At 39.3% G+C, this 23,157-nt stretch overlaps 1 protein-coding gene across 6 annotated transcripts in view; it reads right to left on the bottom strand.

Moving 5' to 3' along the window:
• The window catches only part of PLCE1 (phospholipase C epsilon 1), a 232,807-nt gene that overhangs the window by 166,323 nt on the left and 43,327 nt on the right, over nt 1-23,157 (bottom strand). For all 6 annotated transcript variants that reach the window (XM_067465731.1, XM_067465733.1, XM_067465732.1 and 3 more), the window contains exon 2: nt 18,464-19,877. In XM_067465731.1, the coding sequence (XP_067321832.1) occupies nt 18,464-19,399 (936 nt within the window). In that variant the 5' untranslated portion in view covers nt 19,400-19,877. The remainder of the gene's footprint in view (nt 1-18,463; nt 19,878-23,157) is intronic.

Raw genomic sequence — 23,157 nt, forward strand, 5'->3', positions numbered from 1 at the left:
GATTAACATAACTCAAAAACCACTGGAAGAATTGCCACCAAATTTGGCCACAAGACACCTACTAACACAAGGAGTGACCATCACTAAAAAAAATTGTTTTGTCTTTTGGGAGTTGTAGTTGCTGGGATTTATAGTTAGCCTACAATCAAAGCATTCTGAACTCCACCAATGATGGAATTGAACCAAATGAGGCACACAGGACTCCCATGACCAACAGAAAACACTAGAATTGTTTGGTGGACATTGAACTTGAGTTTGGGAGTTGTAGTTCACCTACATCCAGAGAGCACTGTGGACTCAAAACAATGATGGATCTCAATGAGACTCGGCACGGATACTCAATATGCCCAGTGTGAACACTGGTAGAGTTTGGAGAAAATAGACATTGACATTTGGGAGTTGTAGTTACTGGGATTTATAGTTCACCTACAATCAAAGAGCATTCCGAACCCCACTAACGACAGAATTGGGGCAAACTTCCCACACAGAACCCCCATACTTAAGGCCATCCAGTCCAACTCCCTTTACTAGCGCAAGAAAATGTAATCAAAGCCCTTCTGACAAAGAGCCATCCAGCTCTAGATCTAAATAGATATATATTATTCACACACAGAGAGATATAGTATCATAGATTTGAAAGAGACCCTAAAGAAGGACAATTATATGTTGCATGTTCCAGAGCAGGGAAACCAGACAATCTCCACATCAACACTGACAAAGAAACAGCAAGAAGTACTGTTTACCCACAAGCATAAAGAAATTACATATATTAGAAACGAACACTTTCTCATTACTTTATTTTCCAGATCCCCAGACTGGGCCACAGCAACCCGTGGCAGGAGTAGCTAGTGTAATCTATATACCTGCACTTGTCTTCAGTAAGTCCTCCTTAACAGAAACTAATATATCATCTCAAAACCATCACTTCAGCGACACAGTCTGCCATCGTTTTAGCTACACAGTCTATTGAGTGGCATACAGATCAGATCTGTTGTGTTGCTAAGGTAGTTGCTTCACGCTCTCTAGAAAGGGATGGGATTAAAATCAGCATTTGATCCCAAAGAAAGTGTTGATAAGACACCATAAAAGATTGCAGATTAGCTACCCTAAATCCTAAAGATGCGAGACACAAATAGAAGTGTCTCCCAAACATATAAAGTCTTCTGTTTTCTCAATCCTGTAGTATCACGTGCGTACTTCTGCTTTATTTCATCTTGGAAACTTCAGCTACAATAAAATTTGGTTGGGGGTAAGCAAGTAAGAAAGCTGCTCCTTCTTGTTTGGTCCTGTCAAGGTGTCTTAGTTATCTGGAGGCTGGTAGCAGGCTTCTTTCAAGATTGTTTGATGAGATTCAATAGAGCTGATAACAATGGCAGTTTTTCAATGTGGTACCATAGCAGAAGGAGCAACACTATTTGTTCGTACCGATACAGTAGTTTGTGGTAGTTGTGCAGCTAAAGAGACAATACGTGTAATGGCACTGGTGCTGAAGCTGGAACAATCAATGGTATTAGATCTGAGTGAACAACTGATGTAATGAGTGTAGCTGTTATGTGCCAGGGCTCACTTGATATCAAGGGCTGAGGTTAGTTAAAACAAACACTAGGTCTGGCCAACAAAACAGAACTGCAGCACACAGCTGGAGTAAAGAGGAACACAAGGAACACAAGCCAAGGTGAAAAGACCAATTAATGTAGATAGGCCAAGTACTACTTAGCCAGTTCAGGAGCAAAGATAAACAACAGCCAAAATTACACTCCAATGGTCAGATGCCAGGAGTTCATTTATCAAGAGTTCTCGGAATATCATTCAAGAATTCAAGAGTACAAACAAAACTCAGCACTCAGAATAATAACAACAACAACAACAACAACACAAGAATGATAATAATACAATAAGAAAACTCATGACCATTCATAATTCACTACATCCTCGCAGTGATGCTGACCGGCTCTATCTGCTTAGAAAGTCTGGTGGCAAAGGACTTTTAAAAGTAAAACAAGCAGTCGAAGAAGAAAAACACGCCCTGGCAGAATATGTAAAAGAAAGCCAAGAACTTGCTTTACTTGAAGTCAATAATCGGAAACTTCTCAAAGCACGGCAGACAAAGAATCGGTACAAGAAAACTGCTCTCCAAACCAGAGCTGACAGCTGGCACAACAAAGCATTGCATGGGCAGTTCCTTGACAAAATTGAAGGAAAAGTTGACAAGGAGAAGACCTGGTTATGGCTCACGAATGGAACCCTGAAGAAGGCCTGATTCTGGCAGCCCAGGAGCAAGCCATCAGAACAAATGCAATTAAGGACAGGATTATAAAATCAGCTGATGACCGAAAATGCAGACTATGCAAGGAAGCCAATGAAACCATAGATCATATCCTCAGCTGCTGCAAGAAAATTGCACAGACGGACTACAAACAGAGGCACAACTCTGTGGCCCGAATGAGTCACTGGAACTTATATCACAAGTACAACCTGCCAGTAGTAAAGAACTGGTGGGATCATAAACCTGCAAAGGTAGTAGAAAATGAACACGCAAATATACTGTGGGACTTTTGAATCCAGACTGACAATGTTTTGGAATACAATACGCCAGATATCATGATTGTGGAAAAGAAAAAAGTTTGGATTATTGATGTCGCCATGCTGGGTGAGGAATCGAGGAAATTGAGGAAAAGCAAGTCAGCCATTATCAGGACCTCAAAATCGAACTGCAAAGACTCTGGCATAAATTAGTACAGGTAGTCCCACGGTCATCGACACACTGGGTGCCATGCCAAAGACCTCAGTCAGCATTTGGAAACAATACACATTGACAAAACCACGATCTGTCAACTGCAAAAGGCCACCTTACTTGGATCTGCGCGCATCATTCAAAAATACATCACACAGTCCTAGACACTTGGGAAGTGTTCGACTTGTGATTTCGTGATACGAAATCCAGCATATATATCTTATTTGCTGTGATATACTGTGTTTTTGTGTCAGAATAATAATAATAATAATAATAATAATAATCCTTTTATTTATAACCCACTCTCTCTCCCCAAGGGGACTCAGGGCAGGACAGCTTCCAAAAAACAAATGGCAAACAAGTCAAGCCTAATTGTCTGGGGTCAAACTAAACTCCAAGTCTATAAATCAAAGAGGGCCAGGTACATGATATATGTCCCTGTATGTGGTGAGAAGAAATGGTATGGAGGTCATAATTTGCAGGTCTTTGCAAGAAGGAGTTAGTTTGACTAAGGCAGAGTTTCTCAAACTGTGCTCCCCCAGATGTTTTGGACTTAAGATCTCACAATTCCTAACAGCTGGTAAATTGGCTGGGATTTCTGGGAGCCGATGTCCAAAACACCTGGAGGAGCACAGTTTGAGAAACAGTGGCCTAAGGCCTTGTTAACTGAGATGTTCTGGTACTACTATGTGTAATATTTAAAATATTAGGATGAAATGAGTCCTGAATCCATTTGGCATCAAGAAATCTGCATTGATCATTTTCTCCACCAGAGGTCATACCAATCTCAGTTTTAGACGGACATCACAAGGTGTATTTTGTAAGTTTTCACACATCGGACAATTTAAGACACACAGTATATATACATTTAAAACTGTATGACCAAGGTATCATGGCTATTCCTTTGTTATTAAAAGAGGGAGCAGGCTTGTTTTCTGCTGCCCTGGAGACGAGAACTCAGAGCAATGGTTCAAATTACAGGAAAGGATATTCCACCTGAACATTAGGAAGAACTTCCTGACTGTATGAGCTGTTCAGCAGTGGAACTCTCATCCTCGGAGTGTGGTGGAGGCTCCTTCCTTGAAAGCTTTTAACAGAGACTGGATGGCCATCTTTCAGGGGTGCTTTGATTGTGCTTTTCCTGCATGGTAGGGGGTCGGAATGGATGGTCTCTTGTTATATTCTATGATTCTTTTAAAAAGCTACAGTACAAATGCAGAATACTACATGAATAAATGGAGGTAATTTACAGAAGAGGGTTACTGTAGAGATTGGAGGACACTTCCAAATCATCCATAGTGTCCACAATATCAGCGGCCCTATATTTGCATTGCAGCACATCATGATGGCTCCTACACTTCCAACCTATTCTATGTGTTAGCCTGGAAACTCAGACATATCCATTGAAGGCTCATCCACACAGTACCTTTATCCCAGGAGGTGCAGCTTCAAAATTGTGGGTGGCCAAATGACATTCCCTGAAAACATGGGAGAAATCTCTACCATGTCAGACTACACAGAGAAGCCATTGAAATCCACAAGCATGTGGACAATTTCAACAGAAAGGAGGAAACCATGAAAATGAACAAAATCTGGCTACCAGTATTAAAAAAAAACTCTAAAATTACAACAGCACAACAACAGAGAGACAGCAAACAAGGACATCTAATCACCTCTCAATAAAAGATTGCCCCAGGCACTGATAGGCCATCAAATGCTAATCAAGGTGGTCAGTTGAAACATTCACACCTAGCTCCAGCAGACAAGAGTCCTTTGTCCCACCATGGCCATTCCACAGATATATAAACCCTTTTCCCTAGTTCCAACAGACCTCACAACCTCTGAGGATGCTTGCCATAGATGCAGGCGAAACGTCAGGAGAAAGTGCTTCTAGAACTTGGCCATATAGCCCGAAAAAACCTACAACCCAGTGATTCTGGCCATGAAAGCCTTCGACTATATATAGAGAGAGAGAGAGAGAGAGAGAGTGCGCACCCATCAAAGGGACGGGACATATTCTCATATACATGTAAAGTTGAATATAAGACTAAAAAGTTTAGTCCATAAGGTGTGGGGAAACATCCCACCCATTTACACAGAATCAAAGTAACAAACACCTTATTTTCTTCTTAGTGGCATTGACTGAGCACAACAAGCTTTGCTAAGAGATTTAAGCTTCAAAATTTTGCTAATTCGAGGGTTTTAGCACTCATTGTACTTGTTCATGCTTCAAGTAATCCTATCCTCCTTGTTTGTCAGTGGAGTTCTGTCTAGAGTAACAATGCAGTGTATAGATTTCAGCCTACATTCTTCACCATCTCAATCACACAGGCAGAAATTAATAACATTTTTGCATTCATGATAAGTGTAACATGACTTTCTTCATTGTGGGAGTTGTTCCTGGAAACAGATGGATGTGAGCCCAAAGTAATAGTCAAAAACTATTGGTATATAGAGGTTATCTTCTAGTTTCATGACTCATGTCTTGTCAGTTCTCCTTCCCCAATCCTATAAAATGAAAATGATCCCACAGCATGTCCTGTTATTGCAATCATTTCTTCCCCCACAAATTCTCCACATTAAGGAGAGGTATCCTCTATTCACACATCTTAAACTATTGCAGAGCTTGGAACATAAAATGAATTTGTTGGAGTAATTATTGGGGTCCATAAGTGGGGTGTTGCTATTAATATCTCTACTTAAACAAAAAAAAAGTAATTGTTCTATTATGCATGATTATAGGCTATCACTTGCGGCCGAGTAGGATTGCCTTCCAAGTGTAGGGTCTTTTATGAATGATTAGTATCTTAACAGTAATGTGTTACCAGTGGTATTGATATGGGTTTTTGCACACACTATCTGATATGAAGTGCTGAAAAAACCCTGACTTTCTATCATTCTACCAGCCCTTTTTAAGGCTGAAAAAGCCTCCCTTGGCTTATACTCGAGTCAAAGTTATTTATTATTTTACACTAATTATTATTATTATTACATTTACATTGTTTTACTCTATTTTTATTTTTATTTTTTAATCATCACATTTTAATCATTTGAACTTTCATTGAAAGGAAAAGGGGAGAATGAAAGTCAAGTGTTTACTCCTACAACCAAGATGGATTTTCTTAAACTATGTCAACTGAAATGAAAAAGAAATTGTTTAAGGGGATGCAAAATCTTTTTTTCAAGCAAGTGTGGTCTTTTGCTTATAGCACTACTTTTTTTATTCAATCAATCAATGATTTATTACGGTCTATGACCAGCACAACATAGAATGGGCCCCTATTTTTATTACATTTCTTATTTACTCTATTATTATTACATTTATTATTTTACTTTATTATTGTTGTTATTATTACATTTATTATTTTACTTTCTTATTACCATGATTTTTACATTTCCATTATTTTACTATATTATTATTTTTATTACATTTATTATTTTACTCTCTTTAGTTTTAGTCTGAAAACTTGGCTGTTCCAGTGTGCCTTCAATTAATGAATGAACAATAATCCCTGCCCTGACCAAACCCTGCATAAATGCCCTTGGAAGCACTTTATTTTACCTGTTAGTGCAATTAAACCCTACTTCGTCCCTCAGATTCCCTGTCCAGATACATTACATTGCAGTCCCTCCCAGTATTTTTAAACTTTTAATTTCTGTAACCGGCCTTGCCCACTGTGACCAATTTTCAGTGTTCAAATATTGTGATTTTATATTGTCTGATGTGTTTATTTATACTGTTTCTTGTATTTTATTATATTTCCTTACATTGTATTGTTATATTCTTATGTGTATATTTGTTATATTCTTATGTGTGTATTCTTATGTGTATAATGCGAAAGACTGCTCAAACGTCCGTACAGTGGCCCTTATTTCTCATGCCAGTAAGGTAATGCTCAAGATCCTGCAAGGAAGACTCCAGCAATACATGGAGCGAGAGTTGCCAGATGTTCAGGCTGGGTTTAGAAAAGGCTGAGGAACGAGAGACCAGATTGCCAATATCCGCTGGATAATGGAGAAAGGCAGGGAGTTCCAGAAAAACATCTATTTCTGCTTCATTGACTATTCTAAAACCTTTGACTGTGTGGATCATAATAAACTGTGGCAAGTTCTTGGTGGGATGGGCATACCAAGCCACCTTGTCTCTCTCCTGAGGAATCTGTACAAGGACCAAGTAGCAACAGTAAGAACTGACCACGGAACAACAGACTGGTTCAAGATTGGGAAAGGCGTACGGCAAGGCTGCATACTCTCACCCAACCTTTTTAACTTGTATGCAGAACACATCATGCGATGTGCGGGGCTTGATGAATGCAAAGCTGGGGTGAAAATTGCTGGAAGAAACATTAACAACCTCAGATATGCAGATGACACCACTCTGATGGCCAAAAGCGAGGAGGAGCTGAGGAGCCTTCTAATCAAGGTGAAAGAAGAAAGCGCAAAAGCTGGGTTGCAGCTAAACATCAAAAAAACCAAGATTATGGCAACAAGAATGATTGACAACTGGAAAATAGAGGGAGATATCGTGGAGGCCGTGACAGACTTTGTATTTCTAGGTGCAAAGATTACTGCAGATGCAGACTGTGGCCAGGAAATCAGAAGACGCTTACTTCTTGGGAGGAGAGCAATGTCCAGTCTCGATAAAATAGTAAAGAGTAGAGACATCAGACTGGCAACAAAGATCCGCCTAGTCAAAGCCATGGTATTCCCTGTAGTCACCTACGGATGTAAGAGCTGGACCTTAGGGAAGGCTGAGCGAAGGAAGATAGATGCTTTTGAACTTTGGTGTTGGAGGAAAGTGCTGAGAGTGCCTTGGACTGCGAGAAGATCCAACCAGTCCATCCTCCAGGAAATAAAGCCCGACTGCTCATTGGAGGGAAGGATCCTAGAGACAAAGCTGAAGTACTTTGGCCACATCATGAGGAGACAGGAAAGCCTAGAGAAGACAATTATGCTGGGGAAAGTGGAAGATAAAGGAAGAGGGGCCGACCAAGGGCAAGATGGATGGATGGCATCCTTGAAGTGACTGGACTGACCTTGAAGGAGCTGGGGGTGGTGACGGCCGACAGGGAGCTCTGGCGTGGGCTGGTCCATGAGGTCACGAAGAGTCGGAGACAACTGAACAAATGAACAACAACAACAATATTTGCATTGTTGTATTGCTGGGCTTGGCCTCATGTAATATTATTATTATTATTATTTTACTTAATTGTTGTTATTATTACATTTATTATTTTACTCTATTATTACTGTTATTACATTTCCATTATTTTACTATATCATTATTTTTATTACCGTATATACTCGAGTTTAAGCCAACCCGAATATAAGTCAAGGCACCTAATTTTATCACAAAGAACTGGGAAAACGTATTGACTTGAGTATAAGCCGAGGATGGGAAATGCAGCATCTACTGGAAAATTTCAAAATAAAAATAGATACCAATAAAATTACACAGGTCGGGAAGGTAACGGCGCTCCATGCAGTCATTCTGGCCACATGACCTTGGAGGTATCTATGGACAATGCTGGCTCTTTGGCTTAGAAAAGGAGATGAGCACCAAACCCCAGAGTCAGACACAACTGGACTTAATGTCAGGGGAAAACCTTTACCTTACCTATACTTGAATATATATGATGATAATATTTAGTGCCTAACTAGACATTACATATACATATACTGCAATCTAAGCAATAAGTGCAAAAAGATACAAATGTCCCAGAATCTGTCTAAAACTGCTAATGATGTCCTCGAGCACTCTATAAAACTATACACCTGGGGCATGCTATAATTTCCTAAGGCTATGGTTCAATAGATATCCATAGTGTAGTAACTCTTTGGAACCATTTAGAAAAATAATTGTATGGCACTCCCAACTCTGAAGAGAACCCAAGGGGAAATGATATCATTTGTATTTCTGGGAGACTTTCTGCAGCAGCTATACCCTTTTCAATTTATTTTGTGTGCTTCACACAACTGGGATGAAAGTTTTTTGGGTTTTTTTAAAAAGGAGGAACGTTTTTGAAATGATGAAAGGGTAAATTATTATCCAGCTTGAAAGATATAGGGGTTAACTTTTAAAAAAAATGGTTTGCTAAGAGTTTTCTGGGCTGTATGACCATGTTCCAGAAGCATTCTCTCCTGACGTTTCGCCCTCATCTATGGCAGAAGAGAATTCTTCTGGAACAGGGCCACACAGCCCAGAAAACTCAGTGATTCTGGCCATGAAAGCCTTTGACAACACATTTTTGAAAATGCATAATTCATACTGTAAGTAGGGTATCCAATCATGTAATTTATTCCAGTAAAATTACTCATTTCAAGTATATTAAAATATCAGTGATAAGTACACAAACGATCAACAGCCGGGGCACATCTGTACACTGGTATGCAGAATTCAGTCATCGATATGAGTTTCTGTGTCATGCTGAAGCATGGATTTAGTGTACTTTAATAAACAGATGTTTTCTGGCAGATAAGATACAGAAATTTAATTCTCCACATTCTGGTTTGCATATGAAAGCGCAAAACAAACTGTAAAAACGTGAAGGCAATCTCCTTCTTCACTCAGTGAAGTTAATAAGGTGAAATAATTCATATCTTGACCACAATATTGGATGGAAGTCTGGTCAAAACTTTGCTCTTGAAAGTATGCAAAAATCTGTCAGCTACTAAAGGAAGTAGTAGTATGTTTACATGTATAGCTAATGCATTTCTGAAAAACAGTGGGCCTTTGGCATCCACTGGGGTGTCATTCTAGGAACCTTCCCCATGGATACCAAGATCCATGGATGCTGAAATCCTATTTTACTTGGAGTACTAAAATGGTGTCCCTTATATACAATGGCAAAATCAAGGTTTGATTATTGAATTTTTAAAAAATCAAGCTGTGGGTAATGGAATTACTGGATACAGAATCCATGGATATGGGGGGCTAGCTGTACCACAATAAGGAATAATGATCTAATTCAGGGGTCCTCAAACTTTTTAAATAGAGGGCCAAGTCACAGTCCCTCAAACTATATAAATGAATTCCTATACCACATATCTTATTTGTACTGCACATATCTTATTGTGCAAAAAAACACTTAAAAACAATACAATAATTAAAATGAAGAAAAATTGTGGGCCTGCTTTTGGCTGATGAGATAAAATTGTTGTTGTTGTTGTTGTTGTATGCTTTCAAGTCGTTTCAGACTTAGGTTGACCCTGAGCGAGGGCCGGGTAAATGACCTTGGAGGGCCATATCTCGCCCCCGGGCCTTAGTTTGAGGACCCCTGATCTAGTTGGTCAATGGGAAGATGAAGGCACGCTATCGGTCTGCTTCACAATTTACTTTGACTGTGTTGTCAAAGGCTTTCATGGCTGGAATCACTGGGTTGCTGTGAATTTTCTGGGCTGTATGGCCATGTTCCAAAAGCATTATCTCCTGGCATTTCACCCACATCTATGGCAACATGCTTTGGCAACCAAACTTGCAAGTTAACCTCATGTTGAGTTGTTGTGAGTTCTCCTGACGTATGGCAGGCATCCTCAGAGGTTGTAAGGTCTGTTGGAAACTATATCTGTGGAATGTCCAGCGTGGGAGAAATAATGTTGTAATTGGCCAGCTTGTTTAGTATCAAATAGCCTTGCAGTTGCAATGCCTGGCTGCTTCCTGCCTGGGGGAATCCTTTGTTGGAAGGCGACAGCTGGCCCTGATTGTTTTCTGTTTGGAATTCCCATTTTCTGAGTGTTGTACTTGATTTACTGTCTTGATTCTGTTTGTTGTTTTTTTTTAATACTGGTAGCCAGAACTCAAAGTCATCTCTTTTCACTTACAGTTTTCTAAGCTTTTAAAAGAGATCAACAAGTCCCTTGTATCACTTAATTCTGTTTGACTGTCTTTTTCTGTATAGTATTAGAAAAAGCCAGTGCTTATGCAAAACGAAATTCTTGGTATTGGGTCACTACAAAGGGTGTTTCCATGTCCACCCCCCGCATGTTGGACTCAGTGAGTCACAACAATTATGGGGACATTTCCTTCAAAGCTGCGCTCAGTTTGGCACTCTTCTGTACAGCTTTTGGCACACTGAAAGAATGAAGAACAAGCTGGATGAGCACACCCAGCTATGGATGTTAAACACATCAGAGCTAAGTTACAATTCCACAGAGTACTGAAAACCATAATTTAAAACTATGAAGGGTTTCTTAAATTCTATATAATGTTGACACACAAACAAGCTGGGTTGGATCCAAACTTAGTCATACTTACAATAGAACTTTACGATCAATGTGACTGAAATGAGTCACAACTAAAAGCCCCATTTGCATCAATGAGTCTAATCAACTGAAACTAAAATACATGTGGATTCAACACACTGATTTTATGGGTTCCACAATAAATTCATTTTTATAACTCTGCTCTGCTATTTGCGTTTGACAATGTAAAAATATTTTAAAATAGTACTGATTTTGTTTTAAATAACCATGAATAGAAACATAAAAGGTAAAGATTGTCCCCTGACATTAAGTCCAGTCATGTCTGACCCTGGGGTGTGGTGCTCATCTCCATTTCTAAGCCGAAGAGTCAGCGTTGTCCATAGACACCTCCAAGGTAATGTGGCCAGCATGACTGCATGGAGCGCCATTACCTTCCCGCTGGAGCAGTACCTATTGATCTACTCACATTTGCATGTTTTTGAACTGCTAGGTTGGCAGAAGCTAGGGATGACAGCGGAAGCTCATGCCACTCCCCGTAATAGAACCTGCGACCTTTCGGTCAACAAGCTCAGCAGCTCAGTGCTTTAACACACTGCGTCACCGGTTATTTAACTGTTGAAACAGGGGGATGCCTGGTTCGACAGCAGCACGTGTGAAAAGGATGTTGGGGTCCTCATGAACAAGTTAAACATGAGCCAACAATGTGATGCGGCAGCTTAAAAAGCCTGGCTTATCCAACTTTTGCTCATCCAACGTTCTGTATTATCCGACACAATCTGCCTCCCACCCAGATCCACAGCTGTTTCAATACATTGTGATGTTTTGGTGCTAAATTCATCAATACAGTAATTATTGTGTATTGAACTGCTTTTTCTGTCCATTTGTTTTAAAACATGTTTTGGTGCTTCATTTGTAAAATCATAACATAGATGACTTCTATGTTTGGACTTGGATCCAATTTTTAAGATATCTAATAATAATAATAATAATAATAATAATAATAATAGGTGGACAATTTTGGATTTTGGATTTCAGATAAGGAATGCTCTACCTGTGCTTCAATCACTTTCTCAAGTCACGTTACGTCATTACACTTTTAGTTGCCTGGAGGTGGGGTGTTGACACAGTTGTCCTCATCCCAAAATGCAAAGTCTTTCTTCAGCACTTCCTTTATGGTTCATTAATCCCTGGGATATTTCTTTTAAAGTCATGTTGTACAGAACAGAAATATAAATGTTCGCCCACAGGTGACAGGTTGTTCTTGCGTATGATAATTTTATCTCAAAAGTCATCCAAGTGTTTAATCATTTTTAATTTCACTCATTAAGATACTGGATATACCATTGTGAGGTACACAGCATGCTCCACCTGGCAAATGCTAGACCAGGAGTGTCAAACTCATTCTCATAGAGGGCCACATTAGCCTTATGGTTGTCTTCAAAGGGCCGCTGAATCTGTGGATGGAGAATCCTTGGATACAGAGAGCCAAGTATAATGTTTTTACATAGTGGTCAGTGATCCTCAGTTTTTACCCAATTTGGGTCTCCAGATGTGATTGAATGACAATACCCATCACTTCTGATTATCCACCATGTAGACTGCGGTAATGGGAATTGCATCCCAGGTCCCGCCCACACAACTAAATAAAATCCCACATTTTCTGCTTTGAACTGGAACATAAAGAATCATAGAACCTTTTGTTTGGAGAAAAGTCAGAAAAACGGGGGAATGTGGTGGCTTATATAGAGAGATTTTATATACATACACAGACAAATGAGCTTGCCAAAACATCAACACAAAATGAAATATGACCAGGAAATATGAAAGACAAACAAAGGCAAGACTTCTGTATTGTAGCTATAGATTAGTGACCTAGAGTTCCAGATATTTAACTGTTGTATCTTCAGTAAGATTACATAAATGCCCTGACCTGCCCAGTCTATCTTAATAGCCAATGCCTGCATCAGACAAATTAGGTCCGTTTGAATGCCTATGGGAGTGAAAAGGCAAAGATGTTTCTCGCCCACCAGTGAAAGGGGCTGAGTTAAGAAATTGCAACACCGGAAGTACAGAAAACTCAATATTTTATTTTTACACCATTTTTTTTCCTTTTTTATATTTTTTCTCCATTCTTTTTCTTTGCATGTTTCAATCCACTTCCATTCCCTTTCCCCTTTTTTTCTTTCTGTTTTTTCCCTCTTTCTTTTACTGCATCTATAAAAAACACCTTTAATAAGAAAATATTTATTAAAAAAGAAATTGCAACACAGGTCCTATTTGTGACTGCCACAGCCTTGCTCAGACGTGAGAGGGAACCAGAAACATCCTCTTGGGGCCTTCCATACAGCCATATAACTCAGAATATCGAGTCAGATAATCTACAATATCTGCTTTGAACTGGGTTATCCGAGTGCACACTGCCATATAATTCAGTTTAACGTGGATTTTATACAGCTTTGTGGAAGCGGCCTTTCTTGTTCCCTGATCAGCAATTTGGCTGGTGGGGGCATTTACATAATTAGGCCAGGGCACTTTATTTAATTACACAATACTTAACTAAGCAGCTGATGTAGAATATGTTACAGTTTTTATCATTTCTTAAGTAACAAGAAATGATAATGTGAAATGCCAGTGGCGCAGTGAGTTAAAGTGCTGAGCTTGCTGATTGAAAGGTCACAGGTTCAAATCCACGGAGCGGCATGAGCTCCCTCTGTTAGCCCCAGCTTCTGCCAACCTAGCAGTTCAAAAACATGCAAATGTGAGTAGATCAATAGGTACCACTCTGGCGGGAAGGTAAGGGCGCTCCATGCAGTCATGGCGGTCACATGACGAAAGAATCCGACAGGAAAGAGTAAAGATACGGGGAGAGAAAATGACAAAAATGATAAGGAAAAATATTATCAACCAACGGGAGAGAATATTAAGACTACAAATGACCTCCATCCACCAATCCGGCACCCCCTTTTCTCTCTCTCTCTCTCTTTCTTTTCTCCTCTTTACGCCTCCTCAACTCACCATTAAATCACAACCCTTCCCTTTCCTTTTCAGTCCCCCCATCCCCTTCCCCTTTTCTTCTTTTCCTTTTCTTTCTCTTTCTTTTTAAGTGCATTATTATCAAAACTCTAATAAAAATATATTTAAAAAAATTGCTCCTTTGTTTTCTAATTTAAGAGAAAGGTTCCATATATGTCTTGATAGATTATCATAGAACTGATACAATTCCACTACTAGAAGAAAAATGCATTTTTTTTCTCTCCACTCTTCTTATTATCACCCCAGAATCGAGGATGAACAACATTTTTGGGAAAGCATGCATACTCAATAACAAGGTTTAGAAGAGAAGATCCCTTATGACTTTCTCCAGCCCCTTTCAAGATTGTGGAGATGGAAAATATCCCTCCGTAGTTTTCCTGAAAGAAAGGATCCCTTTCACTTCCCAGAAGCAATGAGTGTTGCTTGGATGATCTCCAGCAAAAATGAATGCAGTCTAATTGATATTCACATAAAGCAGTGGAAAGAAGAGGAAAGACGAGAGTTCTCATGACAATCTGACCAATCACTCACTGCAGGGGAATACCTCCAACAAAAGGAAACTCAACAATTAAAACAGCTTTCCATACGTTCCGCCCTCCAAAAGGTTTGGACAGCAGATCACCTAAACACAGCAAACACGGCTAGTGATGAAGGATTATGAAAATTCATTTCTAGAGGGCACAAAAAGTAACTTTTCTGAGGTCCAAGTGTTTGAAGAAATGAAGTGAGACAGACATATCACAATATATCCATGTTTTTTAAGAAAGATTACAAAAGAAATCTAAATGTTAATGCACAATATGGATTATTTCTGTGAACCGGAGGGCCAGTTCACGCTCCCTCAGACTGTTGGGGTGGGCAGACTATCTTCTAAAAATGTAATGTTCGTTTGTGGGATTAACATATCTCAAAAACCACTGGACAAATTGACACCAAATTTGGACACAAGATGCCTAATAACCCAAGGAGTGACCATCACTCAAAAAATTGATTTTGTCAGAAAACACTGGAAGGGTTTTGTGGACATTGACCTTGAGTTTAGGAGTTGTGGTTCACCTACATCCAGAGAGCACTGTGGACTCAAACAATGAAGGATCTGGACCAAACTTGGCACAAATACTCCATATGCCCAAATAAGAACACAGATGGAATTTGGGGGAAACAGACCTTGACATTTGAGAGTTGTAGTTACTGGGAATTATAGTTCACCTACAGTCAAACCCCACCAACAATAGAATTGGGCCAAACTTCCCACACAGAACCTCCATGACCAACAGAAAATACTATGTTTACTGCTGGTCTTTCATGACCATTCTGACACCCCCTCAAGAATGCCTCCCAGGGGTCCCAACCCCCAGGCTGAAAAATGTTGCCTTAAGGTCATCCAGTCCAACTCCCTTCACCAGGGCAAGAAAACATAACCAAAGCCCTCCTGACAAAGAGCCATCTAGCCATCGATATAAATAGAAATGACTCACACACACACACATATGTATATGACAGATATAGTATCATAGATTTGAAAGGGACCCCTAAAGAAGGACAATTATATGTTGCATGTTCCAGAGTAAGCAAACCAGACAATCTCTACATCAACACTGACAAAGAAACAACAAGAAATACCGTTTATCCACAAGCATAAAGAAATTACATATATTAGAAACCAACACTTCTCATTACTTTATTTTCCAGATCACCAGACTGGGCCACAGCAACGTGTGACAGGGGACAGCTAGTAGTTTGAATAAAGCATGAACCAATTCCTATGCACCTGCACATATCTTATTTGTAGTTCAAAAAAAACCATGAAAGAACAATACAATATTTAAAATGAAGAACAATTTTAACCAACATAAAGTTGCCAGTATTTCAATGGGAAGTGTGGACCTGCTTTTGGCTGGTGAGATAGTCAAGTGAATTAGGGTTGTTGTTTTTGTGTGCCTTCAAGTCGCTTCATACTTAGGGTGACCCTAAGTCTAAAGTTTAGGGTGTGGGAAGGGTAAATGACCTTGGAGGCCGCATCCAACCCGCAGGCCTTAGTTTGGGGACCCTCAGATTAGAACAGTGGTTCCCTGTGGTCCATGGACTACGAGTGGTCCGCAAAAATGAAAATATGATGCGGCCTCACCATTACTACATCATTGCCTTGAAACCATGTGGCAATGAGAGCAACTGGTCTCACAAAACCCTCTTATAGTGCAGAGTCAACAGGGATGTCAAGAGAGGGAGACTGACTACCCACGAAAGATTACTACTACCACATCAGCTCTAGATTACTAAATATAGTTTTCTGTGGGCGAACAGGTGGTGACTACTGGATGACATATGTCCTGTATCAGAAATTAGAGCTGATGTGGTCTATCCAGTGCAATTTTCTGAACCAGCACCCCAAATAATCCAATCAAATCTAAAGTTGACCAAAAACTGATTCGTAACCCTTTTGGTACTAACGTTGGAGAACGGTGCCTGGTCAAATTACTCCCTGTTTAAGTGGTCCCTGGTCAAAAAAAGGTTGGGAACCACTGGCTTAGAGTATATCTGCTATCTTATATTAATTTGGGGGCATATCCATTTAAAGTACATAATACACCATGGCCAGTCATGAAGTCTCTATTTAAATGGGTATGATTTGATTCTCGTTTTATACAAAAGGGTAAAATTTTGTTGACAATTTCACTGATGAGAAATGTGTGGCAAATATTGTCTCATCAACTGCAATTTGACCAATACACTCATACATTCACACTCATAATGTATATAATTTATATGAATAGTAAGCAGTGGAACACTGCTAAGAAAATAGAAGAATACTGTAATAGTTGGTGTAATTCATAGATAGACTGGAACCTTTCTTCAGACCAAGGAAGAACATCAAATATTTCTCCATATTAAATTCTTGGGTTATATCTCTCAGTGACATTTTTCTTGCTTATGGCATTTATATTCAGACATCTTACAATGAAAGTGTAGGTCATAACAAATTTTAAAAATAAAAATTCTGTAAAACAGTAAGTAAAAAATGAAAAGCAGCAGGCATTTGTGCTATTGGGCTTTAGCACAGCAGGTTATTTGCTTGATGCCCTCTCATTTGCATATTTCCTACTCCTACCTCACCCAGGATTTTATCGTTTTATCTTGACCATTTGGCCTGCCCATCCTATTCGATTTTATATTGTGTGAATGTGTTTTACTATTTCATTTTGTTGTTGTAATTTATAATTTTTTGATGTATTTTGTCTTGCATTTTGTATTTTTCTATGTTGTATTTTTAGAAGGGCTCGGCCTCATGTTAGCCGCCCCAAGTCCCCATTGGGGAGATGGTGGCGGAGTATAAATAAAGTTTATTATTATTATTATTTTCTGCAAAGATTATAGATTAGTCCACTGACCGTATCAGCATTAAAAACAAAAACAGAAACGTACACAAATAGACAATAATCACTATCCTAAGACTCCCATAATAGTGAACTAACATACAGTCAAAGTTGATTGAGTTAAAAGAGAATTAAAAATATCATCATTAAAATGCCAAGGTAAAATTTCAAACCACAAAAATTAAAAACGAAAGTTAAAACAAAGGTTAAAATAGAGCAGCTACTACACAATCTCAAGCCACTTCAGATATCTGCATCACCCCTACAGTTCACCCCAATCTCCTCCAGATACGCAGTTCTCAGCTGTGTTGCTTTATGAAGGAAAAGGGCTGTTTGGTGTGTTATCTTAGCATTCTGGCCAGCCATTAAGAACGTAGTTTTGATATTTATTATTATTATTAGTAGTAGTAGTAGTAGTGATAGTACAATATAGTAATATATAATACTGATATTGTACTATACTAATAGTTTAATATATTGTATGTATATATATCTTGTAAGCCGTTCTGTGTCCCCTTTGTGGTGAGAAGGGCGGTACCGGGACTGTGGCGCAGCTGTCTGAGTGTCAGCTGCATTAAGATCACTTCTGACCAAAAAGTCATGAGTTCAAAGACAGCCCGGGTCGGAGTGAGCTTCCGATCAATTGTGTAGCTTGTTGTCAACCTTTGCAACCCGAAAGACAGTTGCATTTGTAAAGTAGGAAAATTATTTACCACGTATGTGTGGGGAGGCTAATTTAACTAATTTACGAGGCCATAAAAAAGACTCCAGCAAAGCACTCCAGCAAAAGCATGCGGGGAAAGCGGAAGTACTTCATCAGTGTCGCAGATGGACGATGAAAGCGACAGCTCCCCTGGCGGCCAGAAAAGTTAAATAGCCTCTGACTGTCTGTCTATATGTGTTGTGTGTCTTTGGCATTGAATGTTTGCCATATATGTGTACATTGTAATCCGCCCTGAGTCCCCTGCGGGGTGAGAAGGACGGAATAAATAAATAAATAAAAATATCGTAAATAAATAAATATATCTTCTAAAAAGAATACATGCTCAGTTCTAAACTCCTCAACAACCACACAGAAAAAGATAGAAGGGGTAAAAAAAGTTATTAGAAAGGCACTTACCTCGTGCCATATAGACTGCAGAAGATAAGAACGTAATGCCTGGCTTCTTGAAATTTGAAATGTTACCAGCTGATCTGACGTAACTCTGCAGTGCCTTAATTCATTATGAGTTCTCCACCAGTCAATAGAGTTCCAGGCAACAATTCCTATATGACCGGATGGTAAAGTCCTTACAATTGCTCTCGTCCCAGTGTAGACTGTTTTCTTAACCTTTTTGTCATTCTTGCAAAATCTTCTGGTTAATAAGGTGGAGCGTTCCTTCTTACTTCGAGAAAGATCTTCCTCTGACTCTTCTCCATTGCTTTCATTGCAGTTTTCCAAATGGCTCAGGATAGGCTTTGAAGGCATTTTTCCAAGAAAATTAACACTTGAGATGCTGTGATCAGAACATGCCACGCTGAGTTTTTGGGTTGCTGTTTCTAAATGAAAACAGCTATCAGTTGAGGTGTCACACAACTGTTGTCCAGTTTTATCCCCACAGGTAGTTGATAGTTCCATTGAGTTACAAGTGCAGGTTGTGGAAGCACTGGTGCAATTATTATAAACCTTTACTTGCTGGAGGCAATCGTCCCAAACAAATCTGTTGTGCAAAGTACACAGACGTTTTGAGATACTGTTCCTTTCTGTGACATAATTTAAAACAGGTCTGTCGGTTTCGTTTTTATTTACTGAGGACTGGCTTCCAAGCGACTTCAACTCAACTTGAGATCCATCCATTTTTAATTGGATTTCAGCATACATGGCTCTTTCCAGTAAAGGAATTCCAGTTTCTAAACATTTATCTTTTTTTGGGAAAGTGTCACATGATCTATATAAGTGGTTATGTATAGTGTTGTTCTTGTAGCCCTTTTGTAAAAGATCATAATTTATGTTCAGAAATTCCAAAGAAGCAGGGATACATGTGCCTCTATTCCAGAGTTTTTTACGATCGGTCATTTCTTTCTCATCTATTACAGTAGAAATAACAAATAGTGCTCGCTAGAGGTGCTTTTCTTCATTTCTATAATCAGGACGTATTCATGTCATACCTTAGTATTTTAACAACTAACATCCAGCGTGTTTTATCACTATTTCCTTTCTGGTGGACAAGCAAGACTGTCAAAGCCCAGTGTGGACCATATTTTTTCAGAGATCATTCTGACACACAAGCTTCTAATATTTCTGTTTGCCAAAAACACTAGCAAACACTGGTCTATACACAGCTGTATTATTGACAATCTCCAAAACTATTTCAGGAGTAGATTATCACAGTGGAGTATCTGTTTGGAATAACGAACTCTCAGGAGTAGTTTTCTTTACAGGGAACCATTTCCTTCACAGTAGTTTCCCTTGTCTCTTGTTACTAGCGTGCAGAGCAACATACTTTAAAAGGTAATTGCTTCCGAAGTCATCCCACTTCCAGTTAGTTAATTGCCTGCAAGACAAAAGACAAACCATAGTTAGCAAAGTGCCATGTATAAGCATATTCATAACAAAGCAATGAGAAACATCTTAACAAACTGTTAATAACATCCAACACAAAATATATGGGGTGTTGTGTGGTTTCAGGGCTGTATGTCCATGTTCTAGTAGCACTTTCTCCTGACGTTTTGCCCGCATCTGGGACTGGCATCTTTAGAGCAGTGGTTCTCAACCTTCCTAATGCCATGACCCCTTAATACAGTTTCTCATGTTGAGATGACACCCAACAATAACATTATTTTAGTTGCTACTTCATAACTGTAAATTTGCTACTGTTATGAATCGTAATGTAAACATCTGATATGCAGGATATATTTTGATTGACTGGACCAAATTTGGCACAAATACCCCCATATGCCCAAATTTGAATACTGGTGGGGTCGTGGGGGGATTGATTTTGTCATTTGGGAGTTGTAGTTGCTGAGATTTATAGTTTGCCTACTATCAAAGAGCATTCTGAACTCCACCAAGGATGAAATTGAACCACACTTGGCACACAGAACTCCCATCACCAATTGAAAATACTGGAAAAGTTGGTGGGCATTGACTTTTGAATTTTGGAGTTGTAGTTCACCAACATCCAGAGAGCACGGAACTGGACCAAACTTGGCACAAATACTCAATATGTCCAAATGTGAACCAGGATCTATATGTGTTGTTTGTCTATGGCATTGAATGTTTGCCATGTATATGTACATTGTAATCCGTCCTGAGTCCCCTGTGGGGTGAGTAGGGTGGAGTATAAATACTGTAAATAAATAAATAAAAACTGTTAAGGCCTTCCAATGCTGTAATGGCCAGGTGTACTGAACAACCATCATATACGTATGTATGATATAGAATAATTTAGAATGAATCAAGCTCTAAGATTTTATAATGACACATTCTAATGATACCATTTGAATTTGCCTAGCTTTAATAATATAACACCTAGTTGTCCATTGGAAACAAATGAGATGTAATCTATAAGCCAAGTGCCGTTTCATTAATACTATCAATAATTCAGTAGAAAGTGACACAAAATCTCATTTTGATATATCACAAATGAGTACGTACCCTACCTACTTCAAAACTGCAGGTTAACAGGAAGAGGAAACAGATTATGTACTAAGAAATCACATTAGTTCAGATGAAACAGCAGAAAAATATTTGTTGAAACATTATTAAACTTTTTAAAAGTAATCTATATATATTTAAATCCTTATATGGGTGTGAATTGGATTGACCCAAGTAAACATACATCAAGGGGATTATTGCAAGCCAACATGCAGAAATATATTTGTTACTAAGTGCTATACTTTAGGAATCTTTTCTGTAAGGTGTTAATACCCTCAACATTTACCGGAGATTGGATTATAAAGGACTGGAACAGGAAGGCAATCTAGTATCCAAAATAGAATTGGAGTGGGGGGAAAGCTAGCAGCTGGCTCAAGTTGTATCAGGATGGTAGACTACAAACTCTAGACTTAAGTCTTGGAAGAGAGATTCTAAGGTATTAAATGTCAAATGTCTATTGATAGAGTAGGCACATGATTTGAATGAGTAGATATTGAAAAGTGAAGTACTGAAAGAAGAGCAAAACTCATTGGGTTGAACGTGAGCAACTAAGACTGGATCTACACAGCCATATAACAACAACAACAACAACAACAACACTTTATTTATATTCTGCCCTATCTCCCCGAGGGGACTCAGCGCGGATTCTAGAACATACACACTTATACAGACACAAGGTAAACATTCAAACTTTAAAACTCTGGCATAGACACTGAGAACTGGGAAGCCTTGGCCCTTGAGCACTCCAGTTGGAGGTCAGCTGTGCCAGCAGTGCTGTAGAATTTGAAGAGGCACGAATGGAAGGCGAAAAAGAGAAACGTGCCAAGAGGAAGGCGCGTCAAGCCAACCCCGACCGAGCCCGCCTTCCACCTGGAAACCAATGCCCTCACTGCAGAAGATGCAGATCAATAATAGGGCTCCACAGTCACCTACGGACCCACCAGCACACTGATCTTGGAAGACTATCATACTCAGACAATGAGGGATCGCCTAAGTAAGTAAGTAAGCATTCAATGCTTCAAAACAATGAAACACAGATACATAGATACAGGTAAAGGTTTCCACTTCATCTCTGGCAGTGGAGGGTGATGCTCATCTCCATTTCTTAGCCAAAGAGCCTGCGTTGTCCGTAGTCATCTCCAAGTTCATGTGGCCGGCATGACTGCATGAAGCAACGTTTACCTTCCCACCGAGGCGGTACCTATTTATCTATTCACATTTGTATTTTTTTGAATTGCTAGGTTGGAAGGAGCTGGAGCTAACAGCAGGAGCTCACCCCGTCCTGCGGATTTGAACTGCTAACCTTCCTGTCAGCAGGTTCACAGCTCAATGGATTATATGGCACATAGACTCATAAAATCCAGTTCAATGCAATTAATCAACAGTCTGAAACTGCATTATATGGCAGTGTAGATCCAGTTTTAGTTAAATGTAGCCTCCACTGCTATCAATGGATTCTAATTGCAACTAACCTTGTATAGATCTAAATATTGTACAAACCATGCTTTCTTGTTACCGAAAAATACCTCTTTAGTTTTTGCTTACTTTCACTATGAGAAGGAACACAAATTAGTGGGAAACCACAACCATTTACCCAATTTTATCTGATTATCTAACACTATGCTATGAAAGGCATCTGTGAAACCACAGATTTTTACTTAAAATCTAGAACTGGTTTGACGGATCACAGACGACTTCATCGGATGTAGGGAATGTGGTCTGAGTAGGCAGTGGCTATTTATACATGTTCTTGGGTGGGAGTTGAATGCAGGGAACAGAACTGAAACAGGCACAAAGCTGATTATTATCTCAACAGTGGTCATTTAACAAAGAATAATTGGAAGGTGACAAAGGCATCCTAACATAGATCAACAGATTGGCGTACACCCAGGGCCCTTCCACACAGCTAAATAGAATCCCACATTGTCTACTTTGAACTGGAATATATGGCAGCGTGGACTCAGATAACCCAGTTCAAAGCAGATATTGTGGGATTTTCTGACTTGATATTCTGGGATATAGGGCTGTGTGGAAAGGCCCTCAGTGGTGAAGTTTCTTTGTCAACCCAACTATGACAAAGGCTAGCACCCTGTTAGGTAATGACACCATTGTAAATAGAAGCATGGCGCAATACTTCTATTAGAAGGGGATAAGAAAGATGGCCTATATCCACACAG

This window comes from Anolis sagrei, chromosome 3 (assembly GCF_037176765.1).
Source record: "Anolis sagrei isolate rAnoSag1 chromosome 3, rAnoSag1.mat, whole genome shotgun sequence".
Lineage (NCBI taxonomy): Eukaryota > Metazoa > Chordata > Lepidosauria > Squamata > Dactyloidae > Anolis > Anolis sagrei.